This window comes from Rhea pennata, chromosome 3, assembly GCF_028389875.1.
Source record: "Rhea pennata isolate bPtePen1 chromosome 3, bPtePen1.pri, whole genome shotgun sequence".
NCBI classification, from domain to species: Eukaryota; Metazoa; Chordata; class Aves; order Rheiformes; family Rheidae; genus Rhea; species Rhea pennata.
This window is the reverse complement of record NC_084665.1, coordinates 116,143,119-116,170,724: the sequence shown is the minus strand read 5'-3', so window position 1 is coordinate 116,170,724 and position 27,606 is coordinate 116,143,119. Positions and strand designations below refer to the sequence as shown.

Sequence of the window (27,606 nt, the reverse complement as noted above, 5' to 3'; positions counted from 1 at the left end):
GGAAATATAGGTGACGAACTCAGAATTACCTCCTAAGCAAAGGGAACAGGGAATGAAAGTGGAGACACAAACAAGCAAAGACTTGTAATGTTTTTTTTGGCAAACAATTGTACAGCGTTTATTTTTATTTTTCAGGTGGATTGTGCTCTGTCCCTTGTTCGTCTTGGCATGGAGAGGAATATTCCTGGTCTGCAGATGCTTTGTGACAATCTGATTACTCTTGAGACAGTAGTTTATGAGAGTGAAGGTGATCGAACCTTAACTTTGAAGGAACTAGTAGAGATGAAAGACATTGAAAAACTGAGACTACTGATGAAGAATGTAAGTATTTTGAACATATCACTTAAGTAGAGCCTGATCCTAATGATTCAGGTTGCCCTAGATCCCTTGTATCTGTAATTGCATGTTAATCGCTTGCATTTTTCTGATGAACATTCTTCTTGAATCCACCAAGCTATCAAACAATTTCTCTGTTTTCTGAGACCTTTTTCTTCATTCTAGACACAGGACTGAACATTAATTTCCATTACATGAAAGCTGCGAATTTCTTTTTCATCAGCCCTTTTCAAAGGGTCTTCAGTGTAACTGTTACTAGTGCTGCAACTACGACAGTGGATGTTTTCCTTGGATGGTTTTTGATGTTTGATAAAAATGGTGGCAAAAAATACTTACCTGTGCAGGATATGTGTGTTTCTAATCTTTGTGTACAGTCTATGCATAGCATTTCAGAATAGAAAAGGCTGTACCTTTTTGGAAGAGTTGTAAAATACCTAAAGTTAAAATAGGGATTTAAAATTCAGGCAAAGAATATATAAGCTAGAGAAGAATACTTGTGTACTTGGAGCTCTTCTCAGAATTTTCAAAATTTTGTTACTATTTGTAACTGCTTGCCCTTTGTTTTCCTACCTTGTGTTCTTGCTTACTGAAATATTGAAAGTAATACCACTGTGACGTGGGTGCACACCCACCTTTCACTCATTCAAAAATTGCAAGAGGAAGAGAATTTAGCTTTCTTGTAGTGGGCTTTTCTCCTGTACTAATTGGACTCCCCAAGCCATTCAGAAGCAGCAAGAAGATGGATTGTTACTATTGTTCATTTCATAGTGATCTGTGCAGTAGTGAAAGTTTAGGCTTCTGCTCTTGGTTGTGGTATATGACAAATATTACTGAAATTAAAATGATAAAAATTTGTTCTGCTTATTTTGAAAAAGGAACCTGAATTTCTTCTCTTCTTCTCCCCATGCTGCCCTTCCCTTAACTTATTGCTCTTTCCAGTCCTCTGATGAAAAATATGTGAAAAATGTTTATCAGTGGATGATCCCGTTTCTCCACCGCTGTGAGAATCAGTCACCTGGTCTGGCAAACTCACTTTTTAAAGAATATTTAGTGACATTAGCAAAGGAAGACCTGACTCTACCTCTGAAGATATTTCAGAATTCAAAACCTTCTGTAAGTATAGAACCTTGATGATTCTACTGGTTTCCTTGAAAATTCTTGTCCTGAACAGGTCATAAATAAAGCTAGTTTGTCTTCTAAATTAGATTTTCTCTGTATTCTTTCCCTTCCTTTTGGACTGTGCATTTGTCTTGTTTATAGAAAATGTGAATTAAAAAATATTAAAGCATGAGTTATGATACAACTCATCTGTCCTTAATGAGATTGTCAAACTAATGTAATTATGATCTTGCCCTAATATAGCAAAAAAATAGTGTAAAGACTATTCTTGATGTCATTTTTGGTGATGTGTTTAAAATACATTTCTGGCAAATGAGCTTTTTAGAAAAGGAGTGAATGATGCTTTTGTGATTTCACTAAAACTTTCTTCTGAAGAAATTTATTGGTATTTCATTTTTCATAATTATCTGAAGTTTCAGATATTCAAGAAGTAATTTCCCTATCTTTGTATCTTTTTCTTTTGTTGGCATAATAGGAGAAAAAAAAAGCAAAAAACAACCAAACCCTCCTGATTATTCTAGAACTATGTAGTTCTAGAACAATGTGGTTCCTGATACATGAAGAAAATTACATGCAAGTCTTGCCCTCCTCAAACCTTATTTGAAAGCAAGTATCTTGATCTTGAGCAACAAGTTATAAGCTTGAGTTAATGTAGATGAAGAATGCTTTTGAAAGTGCCAGGTTTATTTCAGATGTGTGTTTTTTACCCTTATGAATATTTCATGTTGTTTCTACAGTTCAAAGTTATTCAAAGATGCACTATAAGCACACTTTTACTATTGAAGCTTGTAAACCATGTAACTAGTACATATATAGATACATGTCTATCTATCTATCTCACTTTCTATAGAAATAGACAGATAGATATAAAAATATTGTTGCACAAATTAAACAAATCTGACCAATGTTGAGAGTAGTTTGCCTTCCCCTGCACTGCACCACACCACACCACCTGTCCCAAATTCAAACAGAATAAAATTGAGTGCCTTGTTCTTTCAGATGCCCACAGTGTAGGAAACTAACCTAGTTATGTTTCAGACTTTGTAACGTTAACAGAGACTTTACTGAAATTGTTAGAAAGAGACCTCGTAATTACAACCAGAAGACAGACAGACATACACACATATACACATATGTATATACGTATGTGTGTGTGTGTGTATATATATGTATATATATATATATATATATGTACATGTGTGTATATATATACATATTTTTTTAATTTCAGTAGACACTCCCCTGTTTGACTGGAAAAAGGAAACAAAAATTATCTTATCATGTGAATGCTTTCTTTTCTTGTTAGTGTCAGCAAAAAATTATTCCCGATCAAGACCAACTTATGGCTGCAGCACTGGAATGTGTTTTTAGTTGTGAACGAGATGATCAGCTTGCACTCTGTTATGATATTTTGGAATGCCTTCCACAAAGAGGATATGGGTAAGAATTTTCCGCTTGTTATTTTGAATATTTTAGGTATGTTCAATATAGTTTCAAAGTAGTGCTTTAAAAATACTAGTGATATTACTTCAGATATTGCTTGGTTTCTAAGGCAAACATTATCATTAAATAATAACTACCATTAAAAAGTATGTGATGTTGAATATTCGGTTCCTGTCTGAATTGCTTTTTGACTGTGTGTGTGTGTGTGTGTGTGTGTGTGTGTGTGTACAGATGTGTGTGCACAGATGTACACGTGTCTCACTTCTTCTACCACATAATGTAACCAATGTGTATGAAATATTGCTTAAACTAGCAGTCCAGACCAAGCCTATATTAGTTTCCTTGCCTTTTATAGCCTTGTGAATTGAGACCAAGTTTTAGTGTTATCCTACTAGTCTCGCTGATCTTGTTATAATTGAGTGTCTTATGCTAATAAACAGCAATATGGCCAGGCAAGAGAGGTTTTAATTTAGAAGGCCTGTACAAAGGAAGAATAAATCTGGAGAAAATGAAAGCATAAACAGAAGGAAGAGATGTAATCTAGTCCCTCAGTATCTTTTATATGCAGAAAAGATTGATCCTGAGAAAATTCTTCAAGGCAGAAGAAGGGTCTGCTCTTATAGAGGCTTAGTCTCTATTTTAGCTATTCTTCCAGCAAGAAGCCGGTTTAATTTTTTCAAGTAAAAATATGTATTATTTGATCTTATAAAAGAATGTTTCAAACCTACCAGTACTTATTTTCATATCTGTCTTGAGTATCATATAAATAAAGTGCAGAAAGTATGATTGTATTTATTTATTTATTTATTTGTTGTAAAATATCTTTGCAGGCCTGAAACAGATATAACTAACACTCTTCATGATGAAGTAGATGAACTGGAACAAATACTTAGGTATTTAATTTTGCCAAAATAAACTGTATATTCTTATAGAAGTTACTAGATATATCCAAGAATGTTGACAAGAAAGCAGCCAGAATGTTTATCTTATATTGTGCTGTTGGCATGATAATTCTCAAGTTTTTATGTTCAGAACTTACTAATTTTGAATGCCTTTTAGCCATTTGAATATTATAAAATTACACAGATATTTCCCTTGGATTATGATCTTTGGTGAGGAGAGAGATAGGAAGGGACACACCTAAAATATCTGGAGGATTTCTTTCATCTTGATAGACTATAATGCTTTGAATGGCCTGAAACAAAAAGCTGTGAATATACTTCATCAATTTATTCGTGTTATTTAGTTATGTTAACTTCACAGTATTTTTAAATTTTTAATTAAATAATGTTACTTTGGCTAATCCTTTCTGTTACAAACTAAATAATGTTACTTAGGCCAATTCTTTCTGTTATAGACTTTGCATAGAGAGATTTCTTTGTGTTTAGAGTGCATTGCTTGTTCCAGCTTTAAGGCTACTGCAGCAGAGGTAGTTGTACAACTATGCAAAATTCAAAAATTTTGACTGTTCACTTACAGTGTATCGGAACTTTTGGAGAAACATGGACTTCAGAAACCTGTTTCATTTGTAAAGGACACAAAGAACAACCCGGAGGAGGCACGGAAGCTGATGATTAGGCTGACCAGGCATACAGGTCGCAAGTTAGTATTCAAAAGGGAACTGGAGTTGAGGGAGAAAGGAGAGTAGGGCAATAGTGCATACCTTCAGAGAGCATACCTCTCTAATTTGTTACAATAGAGAACTGTTGTGTTCAGACTGAACACAACATCCATACAACACATTTGTTAAACTGAAGACCAATACTATTAGTGTTTCGGCTGCATTTTCTAGATAACAAAGATATTGCCTAGCTTCGAACTCTTTTCAATATCTTTGTACTTTGTTCTATTCAACAATCCTAAAAGCATATTGGCTGCAAAGTACTGTATGATGAAGAATAATTAACATATAGTAAGTATGTCCTATAAGATTGATTTATTTTTATGGGAAGTGTAGAACTTATAACACTTATAACACTTGCATGTTTTCTTAGAAACAGCCATAGAAAAGTAATTTAATGATTCAACTTGCCAATTCTACGTCTAAATCACTGTTAGCTGTACTAGTATGGATATTTGAAACAGTGATTTTTTCACTCTGTAATAATCAAAACAATGGCTATATAAACATTCATTAAATTTTTATTTGTAAAGTTTTGATAATGGCGCACGAATGGTAATAGGACACTTTGTAGGTTAAGATAGTGCGATTCCATGTCAAGGATCTGAAACCTAGTCTTTCAGGAGCAAAATAAATTTACTGCTTTATTCTCCAGTGACTACAGACAATTAATTAGCTTTTTAAGAATGTCTACAGTAAACATAATTCTAATGATTCTCAGTGAGTTTCACAACTTTGTTTTTACCCAATTATTGGATCACTATGATGATAACACTTCCAATTTTCTGATGTAATTAGAACCTTCCATGAAGCTTTGAACTAGTGAAAGATTTTGATGAAATGTACTTTAATCCCTGTCTCATTCCACAGAAAATAAAACAAGTACTACATTGTTGTCAAAAAAATTTTATCCTACAGGCATTTTTTTGACGTCAAAATGGAAGTATTCTGTCTTTGAAACAGTTTTGGTTAAAAGTCCAATTAAAGATTGAAATAGCTTTCAAGAAAACTGATTTTTTGGATGATGAAACTGTGATATTATCAACCTTTCTTTAAAATTGTTGAAGAGGAGACTGTTTAATTTTTAAAATGTTCATAGGCAACCATCAGTCAGTGAGACACAGTGGAAGGAGTTGCTCCAGGATATGTTAGACATGCAGCAGAAAGTATATACGTGCTTACATGCAGATACTTGCTATGAGGTGAGTTTTGTGTGTTCTGTGTTGATTTATATCCTGAGTAAGTTACAAATTCTCATTTCATATTATTACTCACAAATGGAAATACATTTTCAAGTGTTACATTACTTCTCGGTTGTCTATTTGGCTCATTTATAGTGTTTTTAATCAAAGCAGAAACTTCCTGTGTTAATTCATTTCATCAAAAGCTCCTGTAGTATTCTGTATATCTTTTACTGGAATTAAGCTTTTTTGAAAGTGACTCGACTTCTAGATCTTTCATAATTTGCTTCTATTGACAAATATCTTTATTGCTAAACATTCTAAATTACTAGAAAATAAAACAATTTTGAGATATACATTACCTTTAGCTAAGCATTTTTTAAGCATGAAGTTTTAGTTGATAGTATCGCTCAAGATGCGTAAAGGATTATGAGCTTTTTACTGTTTGCAGTTTAAATGAAATAATGTGAAATGAGAAATCTAATTTAACTGGGGGAGGGGGGGGCAAAGGGAATGAAAACCCTACCTGTGCATAAACCCCAAACAAATGTCATTAATATTTGCAAAGGACAATTATAAGACTAATGTGGAATTTACTATGGTATGTACTATTTATTTGCATTTTCACTTAAGTATATTGTGGCTTATTACAAAAACTGTGCTCTGCCCACTTTAATCTGTATTTAAATCTTGACATCCTTTAAAAGCTTAATAATGCAAGCTTTCTTTGTTACAGCATACAGATTTAATCTGTTATGACTGCTAGTTTGATTAGCCCTTTGGAGAAGTTTTGAAAACAAATTGGAAAAAAAGCTTGAGGAGAAAAAGCAAGTGGGATTCAAGCTATAAGTAAAAAATGTCACTGTTTCTTTGCAATTGTGCAATTTGAAGTTGCAGAAAGCAAACTGCAATATGTTAAATGTTTTGGTGACAGACTGGTTTTGTGAACTGTCGTCCTTTGGTGGTCTAAAACAAAGCATGAGGTGATTTGGAGAGGCTCTTCATAGCTAAGAAATCCTTATGTCATGAAATTAAAACCTTTGACAAAGGTTACATTCTTGCACCTGCTACATTTTTTCTGAAACGATTAAATCTGTGTGTTGCTTAATTAAGACTGCGCTGATCCCTGGTTCTGTAAAATGTATGAATCATATATTTTTGAAAGGAATTCAAGCAATTTTGAATTTCTTCAAGTAAGTAAAGCTTTTGACCTAAAATTAATTAATAGCTAAGTGTTTCATGGCAGGTGCAACAGTATATTAATATGCATTTTTTGAAGACAGTCTTGATAATACCTTAAAGCTTATTATATATGCTCATTCCTAAATATTTTGAGTGTTTTCAAGAACAGAGACTTTGTCCTTTTATAATGATGTTTTTAAGATCTTAATTCTTGCATACATTTTGATACTTTAGAATGCAGGTATAAATGATGTCTAATCTCCAGCTTCTATTGTAACAATGAAATTCATAATATATTTTCTGCATGAAGTAGAAATAACTACTTTTAGAATAACTACTTTTTTAGCTTTGCTTAAAAAATGCAGAAATAGTCTCTCTCAAGTTATTTTCTACTTGGACTGAATACATTCTGATGACTTCAAAGATTCTTTTATTCAAAAGGAATAATTCTGCAGAATGCAAACACGCTTTCTTGAAACTCTTGCTGCAAATTATTAAATTAACATTCTTTTTTTTAGATATTCACAGAAAGTCTTTTATGCTCAAGCAGTATAGATAATATCCACTTGGCTGGACAAATGATGCATTGCAGTATTTGGTCAGTGGATCCACTAATTGCCTCCAAAGGGAAGCCACAGTATAGAGTCAGCTATGAGAAAAGTATTGAACTAGTTTTGGCGGCTGGCAGAGAATATTTCAATTCCTCAACCAGTTTGACTGATAGCTGCATGGATTTGGCCAGGTATTTTCACAATTAACATATACATAAATACATATTGCTTTTTTAATTGCAATTTGAAATTTGCTTTTGTTGTAAGAGGTGGTGAATCTTACATAACTTGTTTCTCTTTTGTAAAATAATGTGGAAAATGGAAACAATATACTTTGCTACTGCTGTCACTCATTGCTGGAATGATCTGTTACAGATTCAGATTGAAGAAAAGTGCAAATCTTTCTCTGGGCATAAGGATTTCTTATGTGTGTGCCATTTGAACCTTCTCCATGTTCTGGCACTAAACTGTAATTGTTGCCCTCGGTTGCTAACGCAAATAGAAAATAGTGTGTTGATTATTTTTTCTTAAATTGGTCTTCAGATTGTTATTTCATTTGAGGCCATCTTCCTTTGTTATGTTAAGAAATAAGCCAAATCATTCTTCAGAAAGAGATTCCGGCATAGAGCAGCTTTATAGAGTTTACAACGCATGGAGGTTTACATGTAGAGGTTGCAGTGTGGGTGATCATTCTTGGGTAAGTTTAAATATAGAAGTATTCTCTTTCACAAGGCAGGTGCAGATAGGTAAAATATCCCCTATATAGAAGAATAATTCCTTGGCTTATCCTGAATATTGAAAATAAAGTAGTGTGTTAATATTTCCAGCCTTTCTCTTTTTTTCTAAGAATATGCTGTTGCATTCATTGTTTATTATGCATTAATCCAAATGAATCTTCCATTTGCCTTAAGGCACTTAAAAACAAGCCTCAAAAGAAAAAAAAAACATCTTCTGTCTCATCTCCAAGAAAAGACATCCCTTTGAAATTCTTCATTTACTTGAATATGAGTACATTAAGTACAAGAAAGAGATTAATTTATGTTAGCCTGTAGTAGTGTGTACTGCAATGTGTACTGTTTCTTTTTTTTTTCCTTTTTTTTTTTTGATCTTCTGGAAACCAACCAATGTCCAAATGAAATAGTATAGTCAAACTATTTGTAATTAATTACCCCTTTTCAAATTAAGAAGTTCTCTTCTAGTAGAACACTGTTATTACAAAGCATTATGGACAGATAAATCATCTGTTTCCTGATAAGATTAACAAATTTTTTTTGCTTACAAGAAAAGACTTGGATAGGTGTATGTGTCATTATTAACTTAGCTAAAATGAGATTACGAAAGTGACTGAAAATATTTTTTAATTAATTATTTTTATATTTCTCTAGCCTGTAGCACCTTTCATTCTTTCCCCTCTTCCCTCCTTTCCCCTACCTCTTCCTGCAACATATTTCTTTTGGGGATGAGTTTTTTTGATACGTAAAGGCATTGCCTTTTATCAAAATTGAAAGACATTTATGTCTTTTAACATATTCTTTTACATATTTATAGTGCTCGTTTTATAATGTTAGCTGTATTTCTACCTTCTTATTGAAAACACAATTTATTGACTATCATTGCTGCTTATAGGTGCTCCAGAGATATATCTGTGTTTAGAGTTCTAAGTGACACTGGAGACACTGGCTCTTTATACGTATGTGTGGGTCTTTATATATACTTATATGTGTGTATATATATATATATATATATACACATTAAAGAAAACACCAATGTGATTGTTGGCATCACAAAGAAGCAGATGCAGGCACTGTTTGAATTACAGTGAGATTATTTCAATATACACATATAATTACCGCAGTTAAAGTCTCCTCATTAGCTACTTACTCATAGAGGAAGACAATACAGTGGTGATGGGATGTGCCTTATGTTCAGGAGAGAAACCAATCTTTGGGCTAAGGTAGGAGTTATAGGGCTAGATTGACTTCCACTAGTGAATAGCTTTATTATGGAGAAGTAGGAACAAAAAGCTTTTATGTTTGGAACAGACAATTTTCCCAGTCATTTGCTGTTGCAAGCAGCTTTGTGATATAACCCTTTTGGAAAAATTGATCAAGTGTCATCATAAAATTAGGGTATATGTGCAAATTTTAGTTTTGCCCAAAATGTTATTGAAAGACTCTTCCATACTGGAAATATGCAGTGTCATTGTCCTAGTGTCTCCTAAGTGTCTTGTGATTAACTTTTATTGTATTGTTTTATGATGATATTTATTTTGAAATATGCAGTTTATAGTCCAAAATATTGCTATGAGTGTGTTTATACCGTTCAGTATGATGTTTTGATCCTTCTTAGACTTTTCTTCAGTCGACTGTTTCACAATGAGATATCTTATTTCTATGAATGATTATCAGTACATGGAAGGTAACCTTCCTGCCTGAATTCTCTTTTAGGCACAAAGTACTTTTACCTTACCCTTAGCTAGTTTGGTTTTTGTTTTTCTTGTTTTCTCCTTCCATTCCTGTTTACTCTCTACTTAACCCCAGAATTTTTGTCAGTGTGCCTGAAAAATGTGACTGTTCAGATGGGAACACAGCAAATCATATCCTTTTAATTTTGAAGTATTCAACACCTCTGTTTCTTCACTAGGATGTAGAAGAAAAGGCCACATGACAGATTGCACAAATAAAATAGTTTTCTCTGTGCATATTGTGTTAAGACATTTTACATATAATAATAAACCTTTGAGAATGATGTTTTCCTGTGGATTTCTTGTTAAATATGTATTACTAAAACTACATATGAACATATTGTACCATGGTGAAAGTTTTATTTAAAAAGTTTTATTTATTTATTTCATACTACGAAAGATATTATATGAAAAATTATTTCTTTTTGAAAGGATTTTATTTTGTGTTGTATCAGTTTTATTTTCATTTGTTGAATATAGTTAATGAAATTGGAACCTTTATTTCATTAAATCTGCTGCAACTCTAATTTCAGAGGAGTTGGACAGCATTCCTATTACAACCCAATGAAAAAGATTATTGCTATCCGAGAATAGAATTTGGTTAAATGCTTAACCAGCTAACAGAATTATATGGTAAACCACCTATAATTTATGCTGCAGTATCAGTTAAGTATTTTGACAGTTGGTAAGTGCAGTAAAGTACTGTTTTTCACTCATGAAGGATATGATTTCTTTTTTCTAGAAATATATATATATATTCTTTTAAACTAAAATTTATTTCCTCCTGCTTAGGTGCTGTCTACAACTTATTGTTGACTGTCCACGTGCTGTTCAGGAGGAACTAGATCTCATTCGTGCTCTTGGTTACCTTGAAGAATTTGGTGTGAAAATATTACCATTACAGGGTACTTTGTATTTTTGTTTTTATGCATATGATTCAAGTAATCATGTTAAGTATGCTTGGCAAAATTTACTGTTTAAAAACTGTAGATAAATAATTCAGTCCAACCAAATACATACTTCTGTTCCATAATACTGTCAATAGTATGTTGTACAAGTAAACTAAGGGTCCATCTCCCCCATCCTCTACTTTTCCTTCCAAGCACGTGACAGACACAGACCTTATGATGATTTCAGTATCTTAAGATATTTTTCAGGTGGTGTGAGAAATATATCTGCAAATAGAGTCTGTTTTTAGACTTATTTTAGCAGTACTTTTTAGCAGATAAACAACTGTGTATCTGAAGCTCCTGGTGACTTCATTAGAAACAGTTTGAGCTCACCTTTAGTTCATGAAACAATCCACAGTTATTCATATGCTTATGAGCTTTAAAACTGCACGGAATAGAGTTATTTTATATGTAGGTAGTTTTCATGTCTCCATTGGGGCGTTTCATTTTTAAATGTATTCTTATGAAACAAAATGTTAATAGAAGCACACATTTGTGATATATATCTTATGGAGATTTACTTTTACTTAAAACTGTTTTGTAACTCAGATTCCAACAGTATGTAAAGTTGTTGGGAAAAGATTTGAAGGAAGGAGTGGTTATAGGCATGGAGTTAAAAGGGATAGGGGTATAAAATGAAATATGATTTATTAATAATAGGTGTACCAGACTAAAAGGTTTTCTTTTTTTTCTTTAAACAAGAAAAACAATTTTCTAAGTGAAAGAAATACAACAGACTTTCTCTACATAGCTTTCTGTAAAGCAAATGTACAGTATTTTTATGTGGGCAACTATGTGAAACTGCATGAACATTTGGTATTATTGAAAGCACTCCAAGAGTACTGCCTGAAAGGAGTGCTGAGGCAAAATGGAAGGGAGAAGCATCATGCTAAAAGGTGGTCACTTACAGAGACTTGAGACTTGAGGACCATACTTTGATAGTACTAAGCGTTAATGGCATTGGAATAAATATTAAGTGAGAGCTAATGGAATTTGCTGATGACAGGATTTAACTTCTTGCTCTGTGCAGAGAACTATTGTTTTTGTTTTTAAGGAAAGCCTTTGGAGATCTCTGGAAAATGAAGTGGGTGTCGTTTGATTCTGTTGTTACTCTATTTTATTCACTTTTTGTTCTCTTCTTTTGCAAGACTTCCTTTGAAGTGAGGTGCTGCTTCATGCTTTATATACAGGAAGCCTTCAGTTTCTAGATTGAGAATAAGTTTAGTTCCTAGATCTTGCAGTACTGTACAGTTGTCTTCTAGAGAAAAGCACTTTAGTCAGTTTGTTCAGCTGGCAAAAAAGACCTGTAATTTTTTTGCATGTTTTCTTCACCTTTCTCACTGTGCAGGTGAAGGAAGAGGAAGGGGAAAAAGTGGCAACTTAATGCAGCATTAACAGTATCTGTAATAAGACTGATCTAGATAATTATAATGATCATGTCTGTAACTTCGTTAAGGATCTTGCTGTGTCATTTCTTCAACATCTTTCACGTAAATCAAATTATTCTAATAATATTTCCCAAAGCAATCTGTAATTTTTAGCCAGACTATTTGTACTGAAATTTATATTAGACTGGAAGACTTCTCAAGTTTTATCACTTTTTCCTACTTGTGTCATCTCCATCACATCGTTTTCACATCTTCTCTTGAAGACTTTTTTTTTTTGTGTTTTTTTTTGTGTGTTCTTCCACACTGAGTGACCAAAAAAAATAAGTAAGAAAAAATGCCAAAGTCTGTATTTTCCAAAGAGCTAGGAAAAGAATAGAGAGTTTTTTTTATTTGTAAGTTGCTTTTAGTATATGCACTTCAGAAGTTTGAGTACTGAAACATATTAGGATTTGGGTGCTTTCAAAGTTCTGTATTTTGGCTAGTATTTTTTGTTTTTTATCTTCTAAAGCACTGTAAAATCCTCCTGTAATAAAAATAGGGTAAGCACGTTTATAAAACTGTAACTTTAATAGGTGACTACAACTCCAAAGTTCATAAAATACTAAAAGTACAAAGTACATAAAATATTAAAAAATTTTAATTTAATATGCTTTTGTGATGTATACAAATGGAGCTATTGTATCTCTAATCTTTATTGCTCTTTCATCTTACATTGAAACTTTCTTAAATAAATAGTATGAGACCACATTCAAATCACTAATACTAATGAAACATTACATTGTATCATAAATTAGTGACACTAACATTTGTCGCTGGTACCTTGGATAGGTGTGAGTGGCTGCCTATTCAGTCCAAAATCTTCTAGTTTTCAGTACTTTGTTCGATTGAGTACTACTTCCCTTAATATATATTATACAAATTAAAAGTTCATAGACTACCAGCTCCTGGAGTTTTCAAGGATATTGGTGATAACCCAACAGGTAGACCTCTATTGATTGTTCACTGTAGATAACTTATTAATGTAAAGTTAAAAAAAAATCTTTAATATCAGTGAAACTGTGTTTCATCCATGGCATTATTTCATCTTACTTTTAGTTATGTTTAGATGCTTTGACGAATCATGGTTGTATAGTCAGTGAATGAAAACATTTTCTACTGTATGCAAATGTGTGTACATGGTAGAATATTAAAAATAGAACTAAGCCTTTAACCTTTCTTGCTCCTCCATTTATCATTCTCTTAGTCTAATTTGATTTCTAGAATTTGTTAATGGAGTTTCCATTAATGGAGTGTTTATTTGCTTCCCTCTTCACTCTTTTTTTCTAATTATTATTTGTAGGCCTAATATCTTATGGTTTAGACACAATATATTAATATGGAGTACTGTCCGTTCTCTTCCTTCCTTATGCAGAAACTAATTCTTTAAAAAATTGAATTTGAAAACCTGAAACAAAAATTATTTTTTATTTAAAACTGTGTCCATCTTATTTTACCATTTCTGACCTGACTTGCTAGTGATTGAGGCTGGATATATTACGTAGTATTCTATTCATAGATACAGTTGAAGATATGCATGCAAGTAATTGTGAGCTTTTTTATTATTTTAGATGATATTTGCATTCTTATACTCACAGGCACTGTTTCTGTGTGTACAATGTCTAAAAAATATGGCTGGAAGTTTCATGTCTCTAACACCTACTCTTCTTTCAACAGTGCGTTTATGTTCAGATCGACTTAGCCTCATCAAGGACTGTCTTACTCAGTCATCAACAAACTACAAGCAGTCTGCTAAGCTCCTGGGACTTGCAAATTTATTGAGGGTTGCAGGTAAACTGTTATAAAATACTAGATTGCAATGCAACATATATTTGTGTTATGCTTTAGGACATTTGAGTTGATCATTAGAATGCCTGTTCAAGGACGTCACTAAAAAGTTCTGTGGAAGAGCAGTCATCAGGGAGAAATGAAATTTTACAAGAATGAAATATTTTACCTGTAAAAGAGCTGATCTAGAAGTCAGCTTTCTAACCTTCTTTATTACATAAAATAAGAACAGCCTTATCTAATTTGGATTTTGAACAAAAGCTCATTTCAGATTTGAGTTATGGATGAGAATATTTTATGTGTTACAGTCAATTGGTAGTACTGAAATTGCAGTAGATCTTTTGCCTCTGTCAAATAAGATAGTTGATTTAATAACAGCTCTCTAGGTTAGGAGAAGAAAGTCAAATGTGATACATAAATTTCAGTTATTAGACAGACTTTTATCTATGCTTGGTGCATCTCTTTTGTGTGCTAAAAAGAATGTGTTGGAAAGCTTGAATGTTCATTTGAGGAGCTGAACATCTTGAAGGACTGAATCTTTAGTAAAATAGTTATTTTGTACTGAATTGCTACTTTTGTAGAGAAAATAAGAGAACTCAACTTTGTTTTCAGAGTTACTGAACTGAACTCAATCTTTGATATTGTTTCTAGGTTGTTCAAGCATTAGCAGCTCTTTTGAAGGTAGAGGATAAAGCTGAGTATATGAATGCTGATAGTTTTGTTTTTCGTAAGGATGGAAGTGGAGAGCAGAGGGGCCTCACCTGGATTTATCATTCATTGAAGGACTTGTTGAGCGAAGGGTTTTACATTGTTTTGCTTCTTTTTTTAGGAAGAAAAAAAAATTCCTGTTTCCCCATTTGTGCTATATTCTCGTTCCAGTCCTGCTTTTTTAATCTTTAGAACACCACCAGTGGACTCTTGGAAGGGGAAGAGGAGAGGAAGGGAATATTCTCAGATGTGTTGTGACCAGTATATATTTTAGATTGCTTGTCTAAAGTTTCCTTTAGATCTTTTGATTTTTTAAAAATAGCCCATCAATATCACTACAAATATTATCCTGCAAATTTTTATCACTTAGCCAAACAGAAATTCATATTTCATGAAGTGTGATATATAAAATAAATACATTCCCGAATTGTCATTGACACATGCCTGGCTAACTCTTTCTCTCTTTTGTAAGCTTTTAAATCTTTAATATTAATCTCTTATGCTTTTAGGAAGCTGTAAAAGGGCAGTTATTGCATGGTAGTTTATACAGAAGGAAGGAACTATTTAGTGAGGTTGATTATGAACAGAGATGCAGAAATCAGTTTGACCTCCTGAGATGACTGGGTCGTAAAGAAAGTAATCATAGCAAATAACATTGTGACTCTAAAAAGCTTTATGTTCCTGTTGTGTAGCACTGCTACTTGAAAGGTGATAGAGGTGAGAGCATGCTACCATACTAGATGATTGGAGCCAGTCTACATAGTTATGTTAATGTTACACTTAGTTTCCTATTCTATAGAAAGAAAAAGAACCTAGCATGAGGGAGTCATAACTCATTATTTAAAATTTGTAGAACTAAAGAGTTATCTTCATACTGAATCAAAAGTGAAGATTGATGTACAGCAGCTTCCCCCTTTCCTCCCCCAAAATCAGATAAAAATTTTAGTATTTTTTCTTAATATGTCAGGGTTTTTAGGCTAATGTTGCTACTTTCTCTTTTATGAATCTAGATGATCTTCTTTTTTGGTGAGAAAGAAAATCAAAATCCAAAGTACTCCTATGCAGCTTAAAAGCATAAAGTTGTGGTTCCTCTCCCCTGGTATTGTTATCCTAATGCTTTAGTCTTGCAGCAGCACCTACAGTGCCCTGGCACATACCTTTGAACATAGAACGGAGTCCTGGCTCTTATCTCCAGGGTATAAAAGATGAGAGGAAACATAAATTAGGCAGAGAATTTTAGGGAGTCTATATAGAGTTCATTGATACGGTAATAGATTGTGTGCTAGCTTTATAACCATTGTAAAACTTACTTAGACAGCATTGAAAAGGAAAGCTTTAAAGAGAGATTCAAAGACAAATGATGAAATAATGACCTAATTTTTTCTTTTCTTGTGTGTGTGATTGGCTGTCACCTTTTAAGATGTGACTTAAGAAAGTGAATGGTTTTCAAACTAATTACATGAAAAATTGCATATTTATTCTGAGAGTATTGGGCTCTGACTTTAGAAGGTTAACCTTAGGAATAGTGGTAGTAGTGGTTCCTCTGGTAAGTATGAAATTTTTGTAGTAAAAGTGTATCTCAGTGAGCAAAAACTGCTTTGACACTTGCCATTATTTCTCTTGTCTCTTACGCTAAATAAATATATTGCTCTGTCAGTTTCCATGTTATTTTTTTCTTTTGTTACAGAATAAGATTTCTTTAAGAAAGGGAAATATAGCAGGAAAACCTTTGTACTTGACATTCTGTCCCATTGACTAGTGTTCAGAAGAGGGTCAAAAAACTCTTATTAAGTGTACAATGGAAATGACTGTCATCATTATTTACAAAAATCAAGTCAGTAAAAACAATATTTTTATTAGTAAAAAGAAAATCTGTACGGCTTCACCCTGCAGTCCTCAGTTACTGCTGTATGTACTTTAATTGAGTGCTTGAATAGGTAGCATTGCACTGAATTTAAAGTTATATATTATTTACATAGAATAATAGTCCCTTCAAAAACAGAGAATTTGGTGGAATGCTGGCATAATCTTAACAGTAGTCTGTAAATGGAATTTCTCATCTGTGAATGAAGATTGTCTTAAAATTTAGTAGTTGGTATTAAAAAAAAGTATTTATAAAGGGTATTTCTGTATCTCTTAACTCATAATTTGAGTTTTATTGAGTCACAATTTAATATGGTGAGGAGTTATTTTAGGACTTGGTAACCATAAGGAGGATAACAAAGGTTAATATAATCCTGTAGATTATATTTTATTGCCAAAAGGGCAGATTACACATTTGGATTAAGATTTGTAAATGAGTATATTTTATTTTAAGGTGAATATTAAAAATAAAAACTTATTTGCCAATTTAAAACAACTAGCCTTTGTTAGCTGTTTTATAATTATTGGGAAAGGATAACTTGATTTCTAACAGTTTATGATGAAAGGGCATGGTGTTATGGAGACATATTGGAATGAGTCTTGATGTTGAAAAATAATCTAGGGATTAAATGTTTTTAAGGATTTACTTGATGGTGTAAAGATATGCTGCTGGAAGAAAGCTGTCTTTTGTCCCTAATGACTTTTCAGTACTTACACAATTACCCTGATTTATGAGCTATCTTTGCTGTGAAAGAAGTTTGTTGTCTTGTGTGCAGTACTTATCTGTGCTGGTTATGCGTTCTCAAATTTGCAGTCCCTTCTGTTCTTAGTCTACCATGTATATTTACCAGTAAACTGCTTTCTAATGCTTTATCTACTAACTGGAGGGATTATTATCAAACTTTTTCCCCCAACTTAGTTGCTGATTTTGAAAGAACTATTTTCAGATACATCTGTGTATATCTCTAACAATATAAATTTTATGTAACAGAATTATAACAGATTTATGCTGTATTCTCTTAATAGAGCTTTTATTTTAGACAGTAGCATGGAAAGCAAGTAATAGAATTTATATTCATACTCATTGAAGATAAAACATTATTTAGGTAATGATGTATGTTCTGGGCTCTTAACTGCTGTGTGATACTTAATTAAGCTTATGTAGAGTTTACTGCCATTAATAATCACAGCCTCTCTAAAACAGACATAAAAGTGTTAACTCAATTTCACATCTAAGCAACATGAGCAAGAGAGAATGTGTTTAGCATGAGAATCAGAAAACCTGTAGCTGATTAGGGAACTGGAGGTGTTTCAAGTCACGTGATCCTTACTTAATCCGCACTCAGTTAAGAAAAGATGCAAAAATTTATTTTAAGTAATCACTTGCTTATGAAATAGAAGAGTAAAAAAACCCCAGTCTTATATATCAGAAATTAAAAGATCTTCTCTATTATTTCTGTGTTCAAAAAGCTCTAGTGAACATTGCTCCTTATTGAGACAGTTTTTGAGTTGAGCATTCTAAAAATATTTTCTATTCATTTTTCTCTTTTCTTTCAACATTCTTATAGCAATTTAGTTAATTTTAATATGCATAAGTTAATTCTAGCAAGTTTAACCTGTGCTCAGATTTTTAAGTACAAGATTTCTAATGTTTTGAAACTCACCTGCCTCAGTGCTGACTTTCTAACTTGATGTATATAGAAGTAACCAGACAGAAGGTCTGTGGTCTCATGAAGGTAGTTAACATGGAATTCCTGGATTCTATGTACAGTTTTTATTCTGTTTGATTCTCAAGTTTTTATGACTTGTTTTCACTGACGGTACTGTTCTTTCTTCTGTTTCACCCATTTTCAAAATCAGCGTGCGTTTTACCTAAAATGTCTTTTTCCTTTTTATGACCTGAATTGAATTCAAACATTTTTAGAGCATTCAACTTATTCTTATTTTCTCTCTCTCAAGTAAAAAGATTTCCTATCATTTCTTAGACTCCAGGTCATTCCTAATTCAATATCTGCTTCTGTCAACTTTGTTTATGACATTTAGCCTTCAGATAGGAGAATATAGTGAGGAGGGAGGGGAAGCCTGGAGACTCTCTTAAATCTTACTGAGTAGAGTAATCCTTAGAATAGAAATACATCTCTCATGATGAAAGGAAGCAGTGGTCCTAAGGAGCTGAACAAATCACTTACTTGCACATGCACATACTCACAATTTCACAGATAACGCAAAGGAAACAAACTAATCCATCCTTTCTGGTTCTGAACTTGATTTATTTGAATCTGGATGTCAGACAGTAATATTGAAGGTTAGTATAGATTTGTGTGATAAAATAAGATTATCATTTTAACTTTTTTTCTTAGTAAACCTTTTTTGTTTTTAAAGCTTAGGTATCTGACAAAATGGCAGGGAAGCAATTTAGAATTAGAAAGCTATTTCACTTTTGTAAGAATTTATTATTAAAAATCTCTTCAAAGGAGAAGCCATGAAGCTGCAGCAGTAAATTTTTTTGTGTCTGAATGTAGGAATAAGAATGTGCTGCTAATCTGCAGTAGATGATACTTTAGTGCACTAAAATAAAAGTGACTGCACTATTCAGGCAATGAGAGCCACATGAGAAAAGACTCTGATTGTGTGTTGCAGGGAGTTCACTAGTCATGTTGGAGTTGATAGTCCTTCTGTGGCATGGAAGTATGTATCAAGATAATGGCAGTTTAAATGAGAGAAGAATGGAGATAAGATTAAAAGTATTGCCATAGAATAGAAGGAGAAGGATCCACATATTTTATGCCTGCACTTTTGTAAAACATACAAAGGTCTGTCCTACTGCATCAAACTTAATTAGCCAAAAAAGATGAGGGTGGAATGGAGGAGTGGGAATGGACAGATTAGTCAACATATGACTGCTTAAATGCAATTACAGAAGGGGAAAAAAAAAGTTCCTTGCTCAAAGAGTTCCTCCTCTCTTCTGTCCAATCCCAGTGTTTTTAAATAATAATAAATATCTATGATTATTTTGCCTAGTTGAAATCTGGATAAAAACAATTTGATTAGTCTAATTGCCTTCTATTTGTCTGTCACTTGGACAAATCTCTCCACAGGTATTAATGGTGAGTGAGAACTACAAATGTCTTGCTTATGAAATGCCAGTTCAAATTTAACTTTTGCAGATGGAAACACCTTTCTGTCTCTAATTGCTGTTGTCTGGATGAAAAAATTCCCAGATTCCAGCAAATAAAACATCACAAGTGATATGTTTTGCAGCATAAGGTCCTTAGCTGTAGCTAGTTCACAAGATCCTAGGGCTGTTGGTATGGGCATTGATGGTAGTAGGGTGAGAGGCCAAAGATAGAATGATAGTAAGCCAAACTATGTGGACAGATCCACATCTGTCTAACTTTTTGAAATATTTGTATTTCAGAAGTTGTAGTAATATAGTTTCATTAACCAGTGCCCTTTTCAAATGACTACATCAGCAGTGACTCCTTAAAATTTAGTTTTAATAATGGAGAGGGAAGGACATTGTCAAGAAGTATACATTTAAAAATCCCCCCCCTTTTTTTTTATTATTAGTTTCTTGCTCTCCTTCCCTCCTAAATTAAAGTAAATAGCATGGGCTTATTTTTCCTGTGTATGTTTAATCACCTTTCCAAAGAGTGCATGGGCATAATCAAACTTTTGAGCATAAGGCTGGACCAGCTGGCTTAATGATTCTTTGATTCTGTTGTGTTCATTCTTAATTGGAAAATGGTAAGAGATAAGTTTCTGGTAAAGCTTTGAAAAGGAAGAGAATTGTCCATAATAAATATTCATAATCCGCTTACTTTCTGGAGAAAGATAAAATGTGGAGAAATATTACAAAGGTGCTTGCATGTGCTTTACCCCAAAGACAATCTGCACAACTATAATAATGATAAAAAAACTGTTATACATGTATTTCAAGGTCTTTTGTTGTTGTTTATAAAATCTTATAAATTCTTCAGAAGGCATGTGTATGGTTGGTGGAGTTTTTTGTTTGCTTGCTTGCTTTGTTCCCCACACTGTATGATCTGTTCTTGCCTAGTGAGACACAGTTTAACACACTGTGGCTCCTGAAGACTTCAACAAAAAATGTTATACTTCAGGCTTCATGAAAGGTTGGTAGAGAGCATATTAAATCAGAAGCAGCAATGCAGATGTTAAGAGCTCTTTGTCTCTTAAAATTATTTTAAGTATGCTCACAGTAAAGTGATTGAATAGAAAAAAAAAATAGTGATGAGTAAAAAAACCTGTTATATCTCCTGCACAGTCAGAAATTGTACTAAGTCATCTGGCATTAGGAAATATTCTGATAAGATTTTTCATCTGCAGATACTGGTCACTTAAAATGCAGATCAGGACATTTTTTACAGAGATTTTTGATGCAACTTTAATCAGAAGAGTTTTATTATATCTGAAGTGTGCTGTTTGTTTGTTTTGTTTTTTAGTTTTATTTTATTTTTTTTACTTTATAGTCAGGCAAAGAGGCGCCATGCAGAAGATCTAGTGATCAAGGTGCATGTTTGATGTGAAACTCTTGATTCTACTCTCTGAATTTAGCGGAGTAGTTAATAGCTGTCTTCCACTTCTCGTGAATCACTTGGCTCCATGAAGTGGTTATTTAAATTGAAGGCTTTGTATACTGTAACAAAACATAAATTTTCAAATTCTTTTTCCATTACAGTTCACAGAAGATGTGATTATTTTTGTCAGTATTTGGATTTATATGTCTTTTAACTTTAATACCAGTTTTGATCTATTTCCATCATGGCCATCACATGAGTGATTGTTTTTCAAATTCTTTTTTTAACCTAGACATAATATACTATGCAGATTCTTTAGCTAGCTGTGAAGCCAATGCTTTTAAAAAGGTAGCTTTTTATTGCTTCCTTCATGAAAAAAGTAGGTAATTATATTTCTACAATGTGAGTCTTTTCATGGTGTGGCATAGTTTTATGAAATACAGTAGTGAACTTAAATTTAGTATTACTTCCTAATACCTAATAAAAATGTTCAATTTTTCTTACAGGAGATGACCAAATGGAAAGAAAAGGTCAAGTTTTAATCCTGTTAGCAGAACAAGCTCTCAGTTTCCAGGACTACAAAGCAGCTAGCATGCACTGCCAAGAGCTCATGGCCGCAGGTGAAGTAAATAAATGGGGCTGGTGTGATAGTGGTGGAAATCTGATGAGTCTGCTGAGATTCTGCTGGCTGTAAAATATGAAATTGTCCAATCTACAGTAACAATAGAAAGTCAGCGTATGAACTATGCAAGACAAATGGTATGAAATATGACAGTTCCTGTGTAAGTCCTAAAATAAAAAATGTATAAGCCTTGGTGCCTTCTGGAAGAGTGTTCTCCTCTGTAAGTCAGTTTAGTTCCCTGAGAACTCTCAACAGAAATTGCACATTGCAATTCAGATGATCTTTTGTTTTTCATGGAAGAAGTTCATAAATCTGTCCCACCAGGGATTTAATTCTTAGCTATCTCATCAATGCTTTTTTCATGTAAATTACTCAGTAAGGTGGAAAAAGGAAATGGAGGAAATATTTAATTTGTCTTACTGTTTAAATCCTTAATTTGCTATGTTCTAATATCACTTTTTTGTTGATGAATGTTCATGTGAAACACCATTGAGATTAAACATCTATGTTGGTCCACACTTACTCATTATACACTATTTCTTATAGCTGATATTCTCTATAAAACTACGGAAACTGTGGAACTAAACTAAATAACCTACTTAAACTGTGTTCTAACTTGAAAAAGTTGAATCACATGTAAATTTTTTCTGTAGGATTGCTCTTCCACTTCTTTGTCTCTGGAAATATAAGAAATTTTGAGAAATGTAATTTTGTTAGCCAGTTGGGCAACAGTCTTGTATTAGTTTAGTTTTCCATCTTAAAATGATACTATATACTGTAGTAGTAAGTGCTGGCTTTTTTTCTTAGTAAGTGTACACATGAAAAGAAGCAGATCAGGTATTTTTAAGCTGAACCTAATTTTGCCCAAGATTTTTGGAGAGACTCTTGCTTGGTACGTTTGGGATACCCAATACCTAAACTTCTTGGCTTTCTGATAAAAGGTGCTTGTGATGGATAGGAGTTGAGGAGAAGAGCCTTGCAGATTCCTGTAATGTTTTCCTACTGTGGGAAGATTGGATCCTAGCTCTTTGTGATACTTCTGTTGCAAGACAAACACATGCAGATGTTCCTGTTGCATGTAATGTGCAAATATGCAGAGGAAATGTATATAGCAAACCTTATATGCCATAAAGTAGTTACCATGACTGTTAGACTTACAGCCTTAGAGAGCTTTTCTGCATGCTTCTGGGAGCCATGGTTTCTCATTCATTTTCTGTTCCTGTTCTTGACAAGGCAAAAGTGTGTGATGGCAGTTAGTAAGAATGTGTTGGTCTTTTAGATCTTTAATTTTTCATCAAAGGCCTTTAAAATATTTGTGATATATATATATATATATACACGTGTATATATATAAGTTGTATATTTAAGCATGTGAGTGGAAGTAAGTGACATGTATGCATGTCAAGATGGAAGGGAAGATAGGAGTTGTTCCTCTGGGTTTCTTCTCAATCTTGAGGCAGGAAAACCTGAGATGAATAGAATTTATTGGAAAATATGAAGTGATATTTTTACAGTCGTTACAGTGATGTGTTTAACAGTAAACTCTGAAGAAGTAAATTCTAATTTTCATATTGCAGTAAGATACCCATAATGTGTATGTAGTGTGCTTACAGATGTCAGCTGAACTAATATCTACACTCTGATAATGAATCTTGTAGATACTAAATCAGTGTGAGGTTGAGTTGTGTTTGTTTTATGGAGTGTACCTTTCTCAGGGGATGTTAAGTGTTAGCAGGAATAGCCCATGCCCTGCAAGAGTTATGGAGCATCCGCCTATCATTTGCAAAGCTTACCAACCTCAGAAGCAAATTTTATGTTCTCCTGTAGGTTACTCTAAAAGCTGGGAAGTATGCAGTCAACTTGGTCAATCAGAAGGCTACCATGACTTGGGTATGTGCCAGGAGCTCATGGCTTTTGCACTGACGCACTGTCCCCCAAGTGCCATAGAGACATTACTGGGAGTGAGCAGGTCATTGCAAACTCAGGTATGTGTTTCTAAAACTTTTCATGCAAGTTCAGTGCTTACCAAGGTAATAGAGGAGATTTCATTGTTCATTTTTAAGTTTGTGCCTTTAAGTTCTTCTCTTTTCTTTTCCCCTGCCTCCTTTAACAAGGTTACATTTATTCTAGTGTATGTTTTTACTTTCTCTGTTGAATTGCAACCAATAAGGTCTCTCAAAGCTGTTTCTCTATGATGAGTAGGCTTCTCAAGTAAAAATGAAGTTGAATTTTAGATCTTAAGTACTTAATATTTCTAGTGTCTTCACAGAATGTCTGATTAACATTTTATTGGCAAGTGCAGTTAAACACTTTTTTCTAATATTCTTTTCTGTCAGATTCTATCCAGTTTTTATACCTTATAGTGTAACTTCTGTTAAGTGTCCTCATACGTGTCCATTAAATGTTTATTCTTATATTTTTATGATCTCTCTCAAATATGTGGTAAGTTTTCTTCCTTACTGATTTCAACGATGTAGTGGTGTTAGTGAAAATAATAAAGACTTGGATATAAATCCTCTTATTAAATTTGCAGTGAGTGACCGATTTCTTAGCAGGATTGGGTTCATAGGCACCCAATTGGTCATATGTATATGTGAGAACATGTAGCTATGCAAATTAAAGATATGTCTTGGCACAGAAGATCTTTTGAAAGGTTTTAGTTGAAACTGCACTGCAGTAATGCACATTGTCAAAAGGTTATTTTTTTTTTTCACTTTAACTCTGATTTGGCCCATATTCTATTACTTTCTAAGAATAGCTGTTAATTAGCTCATATTTTGTGTCTCTTGAAGAGTAGAAGGAAGAGGGGAGCAATAGATACATATACATGCTAATAAGGTAACTATAAATGCACGTCTGTTTTCTTTGCAAAAGTACTTGTGCAGTAGTATGTATGAGAAAAATAGGAAACATGATATGAAAGCAGTCTGTGCAGCTAAATGGCTTCAATAATAGAATGACATCAGAATAAAGTGCTACAAAGGTCTTAAAATAAAATCTAGCTCCTGCAAGCTACTTATTTATTTTGTTGTCATGAAAGATATTCAAATTGGAGAAGAATAGGTGCAACACAAGCTTAAATACAAGTCGAGTCTTTGTAAGATTGAGACTTTTTTTATTTCTATATTAAATAAGAAGCTTATCTTTCCCCTTAAGACCTTATACTTGGAATTAGAATTTGAAGTCAAATAAACTTTTGGCACTGTATAAACCAGAATTTGTTAGACTTTGTCAATTCTGTGTTTATATTGCTTACTCATTCCTTCCAAAGTTTTCCTTTTTTGTTTGTTGGTATGCAGTGCAGCTGCTCTGGCACTGTTGTATCATGTTCCATGTCTTCAGAGAAAAAGATTATCTTGTCTTCATAAAGCTTGAGAGTGAAATTTTCACTTACCAATACTGCACAAAATCACATGGAAAAAAAGGTCATTTTGCCTAGAGGCTACAATAGTAAGAGGATGTGAAATGTATGTATGCATGTGTTGGTTTCTTCTTCCTTCCTCCCCCACAGCCTTCTCCCACCCGCCTTATTTTCCTGTGGAAGTTTTAGCATTCCAAGTTACTCGCTTTCTGGTTACATCAGAGTTATAATTCTTATATCTCATTTATTTGATTGATGGAGATTATATTTATTCTGTCTTTATAGATTCTTTATCAGGCAATGAATTATCAGTTACTTCCTTCAGAAGGAGGTGAGAATATAAATATCTCAGGACCTTCATCATTGATCAGTAAGGATACTGAGGTAAGCTTTAAAGATAGTCTTTAAAATACTGATGATTTTATTTTGTATTGTGATGAAGAATTGAATTTGAGGCTTAGCAACATTTGCCTGTTTACAAGACCAAGTGAAAACAATCTAAGAACACAAATTGGTAGATGTTTTTGAAGTCCAAGTTTTTGCTTGTATACTTATATTTGCATCGTCTGTTGTGGTCTTGAATAGTTATTTCTAGGCAATCTCAGCACCATAGACAAAATATAAACCTAGAGACAGGTGAAGGGGAAAGTGCAACAAAATCTAAAATAATAAGATACATTAATATTAGTTTAATTTTTTTGATCTGTTCCTATAACAAGGCAAAAATAAAATAAAATAAACCTGGGCTACATGTTTAATTCAACACTCTTTTGAATTAATCTTTTCCCTTTTTTTCTGTGCATTTTTTAATTTTTAGATATTGCCTGAAAATATTTTTATTAGCTCACATGTGTAGACAGGAACATCTAATCTAACTGCTTTACAGGCAGAGGAGCAAAAGAAGGCCTCTTATTATTCTTTATACTTTTCATGATTATATTGTTAACAAAACGGGGAAGTACTTTTCTGTTTAAAGAAGAAGTAACTGCCTGTTTATGAAAGGAGTAAAGATCTTTTTCAGCCTCTTCAGAGAGTACTATATTATAAGTTTGTTTAAAAAACTTCCTTTGGTGGGAGGGGAAGATTTTCATGTAAATTAAACTCCCTTATTTCTGTAGGCATAAACATATTTTAAAAGAAAACCAGCCAACCAACCAAAAAAAGAACTGAAGCAAGAAGGGAAAAAGTAGAGAAAGAAAGAAAGAAGGTGCTTCATATTGTATAGTCCATTTTTTTGAGACAAATATGTCTGAATTGCAGTTCCACTTAATGTCTTTTACCTCTGGGAATGTTCACTAGTGATAACTGGAGATACAAGTTAGTTTTTGCCTTTGATATGTTTAATAGGTAGCTAAACAAGTGCCTCATACATGTTACTGGAATGGGAGCCTATAATTTTTTATATGTAAATAAAATGGAGAGTAAAATAAAATAATACTGAAACTAATATTCAGGAGTGAGCTAGACATTTAACTTACTAGAATAATTTCTGTGAAAAAGAAATGTGTTCATGGGCATATATACTTTTTTTAGTCTAGAAATTGGTAAATAAATTACTCTTATTAAATGAAGGTTAATTAAATTTTGGAGCTGTTTGATAATGTTGGTGCTGATGAGTACAATTACAATATTCTAATTTTGTATAACAAATCTGTCATTTATCATCTTTCATATGCTGTAGTCCTATTGACTATATGTATGTTGTAAGAGAAGAATATGCATGCATATAAATTAGTTCAGAAACAGCTAAGCTGAGCTAAGCATTAGTACTCATTAGACTTGAGTAAACTCACTGATACTTCATTTCCCATTCAGTTGGGATAACTGAAGCAATTTTAACTATGCTGGGAAATTTGCATGTATAAAATTATCCACTTTTACTTCCTCTTTTTTTTTTCATTTATTTTTTTTTTTCTCTCCATTGTAGCTGATTTTCTGGAATTGGAAGTAGGCAGACAGTTGACCTGGAAAATTTGTATTTTGCTTCATTGAGGATTTTTGTTTGTTTGTTTGTTTGTTTTTTGTCTAATACAACTTTCTTGCCAGTTTGTATTTCATGATGCAATATTCTGAAGAGAGCTCTGTATATTCGTTAATTCTAACTTTTTGTCCTCTTGCAGTTAATTTAAATTGGGATTTCTAGCTTCTTATTTCTTGCAGTATCTTGCAGTGATAGAGGATAAAGTATATCGAAAAATATTGTGCTACTGTATAGCCCTACCTTTGTTATAAACATCTGAATGTTAGAAAAGGAATATATTCAATAGCTGCTTTTCTGACTTGATTGAGTCCCCTGACTGCAGTCCCAATAGTTGCGCTTAATACCTGATGCTTCGCCTTTCCCTTACACAAAATTTTATTTTTTTCAAGGAAAAAATAAAATAAGATTTGTTGCCCTCTCATTCCTTTCATTTTACTAATGCCCCAATTAACTTGTAGCATCCTTTTCTCAAGG

At 33.0% G+C, this 27,606-nt stretch overlaps 1 protein-coding gene across 1 annotated transcript in view; it reads left to right on the top strand.

Moving 5' to 3' along the window:
- The window catches only part of NBAS (NBAS subunit of NRZ tethering complex), a 180,774-nt gene that overhangs the window by 46,752 nt on the left and 106,416 nt on the right, over positions 1 to 27,606 (top strand). Inside the window, exons 24-35 of the mRNA XM_062573114.1 lie at positions 136 to 321; positions 1,276 to 1,449; positions 2,762 to 2,895; positions 3,729 to 3,791; positions 4,378 to 4,500; positions 5,619 to 5,721; positions 7,401 to 7,624; positions 10,690 to 10,802; positions 13,949 to 14,062; positions 21,675 to 21,788; positions 23,618 to 23,775; positions 25,437 to 25,535. Of these exons, the coding sequence (XP_062429098.1) occupies positions 136 to 321; positions 1,276 to 1,449; positions 2,762 to 2,895; positions 3,729 to 3,791; positions 4,378 to 4,500; positions 5,619 to 5,721; positions 7,401 to 7,624; positions 10,690 to 10,802; positions 13,949 to 14,062; positions 21,675 to 21,788; positions 23,618 to 23,775; positions 25,437 to 25,535 (1,605 nt within the window). The remainder of the gene's footprint in view (positions 1 to 135; positions 322 to 1,275; positions 1,450 to 2,761; positions 2,896 to 3,728; positions 3,792 to 4,377; positions 4,501 to 5,618; positions 5,722 to 7,400; positions 7,625 to 10,689; positions 10,803 to 13,948; positions 14,063 to 21,674; positions 21,789 to 23,617; positions 23,776 to 25,436; positions 25,536 to 27,606) is intronic.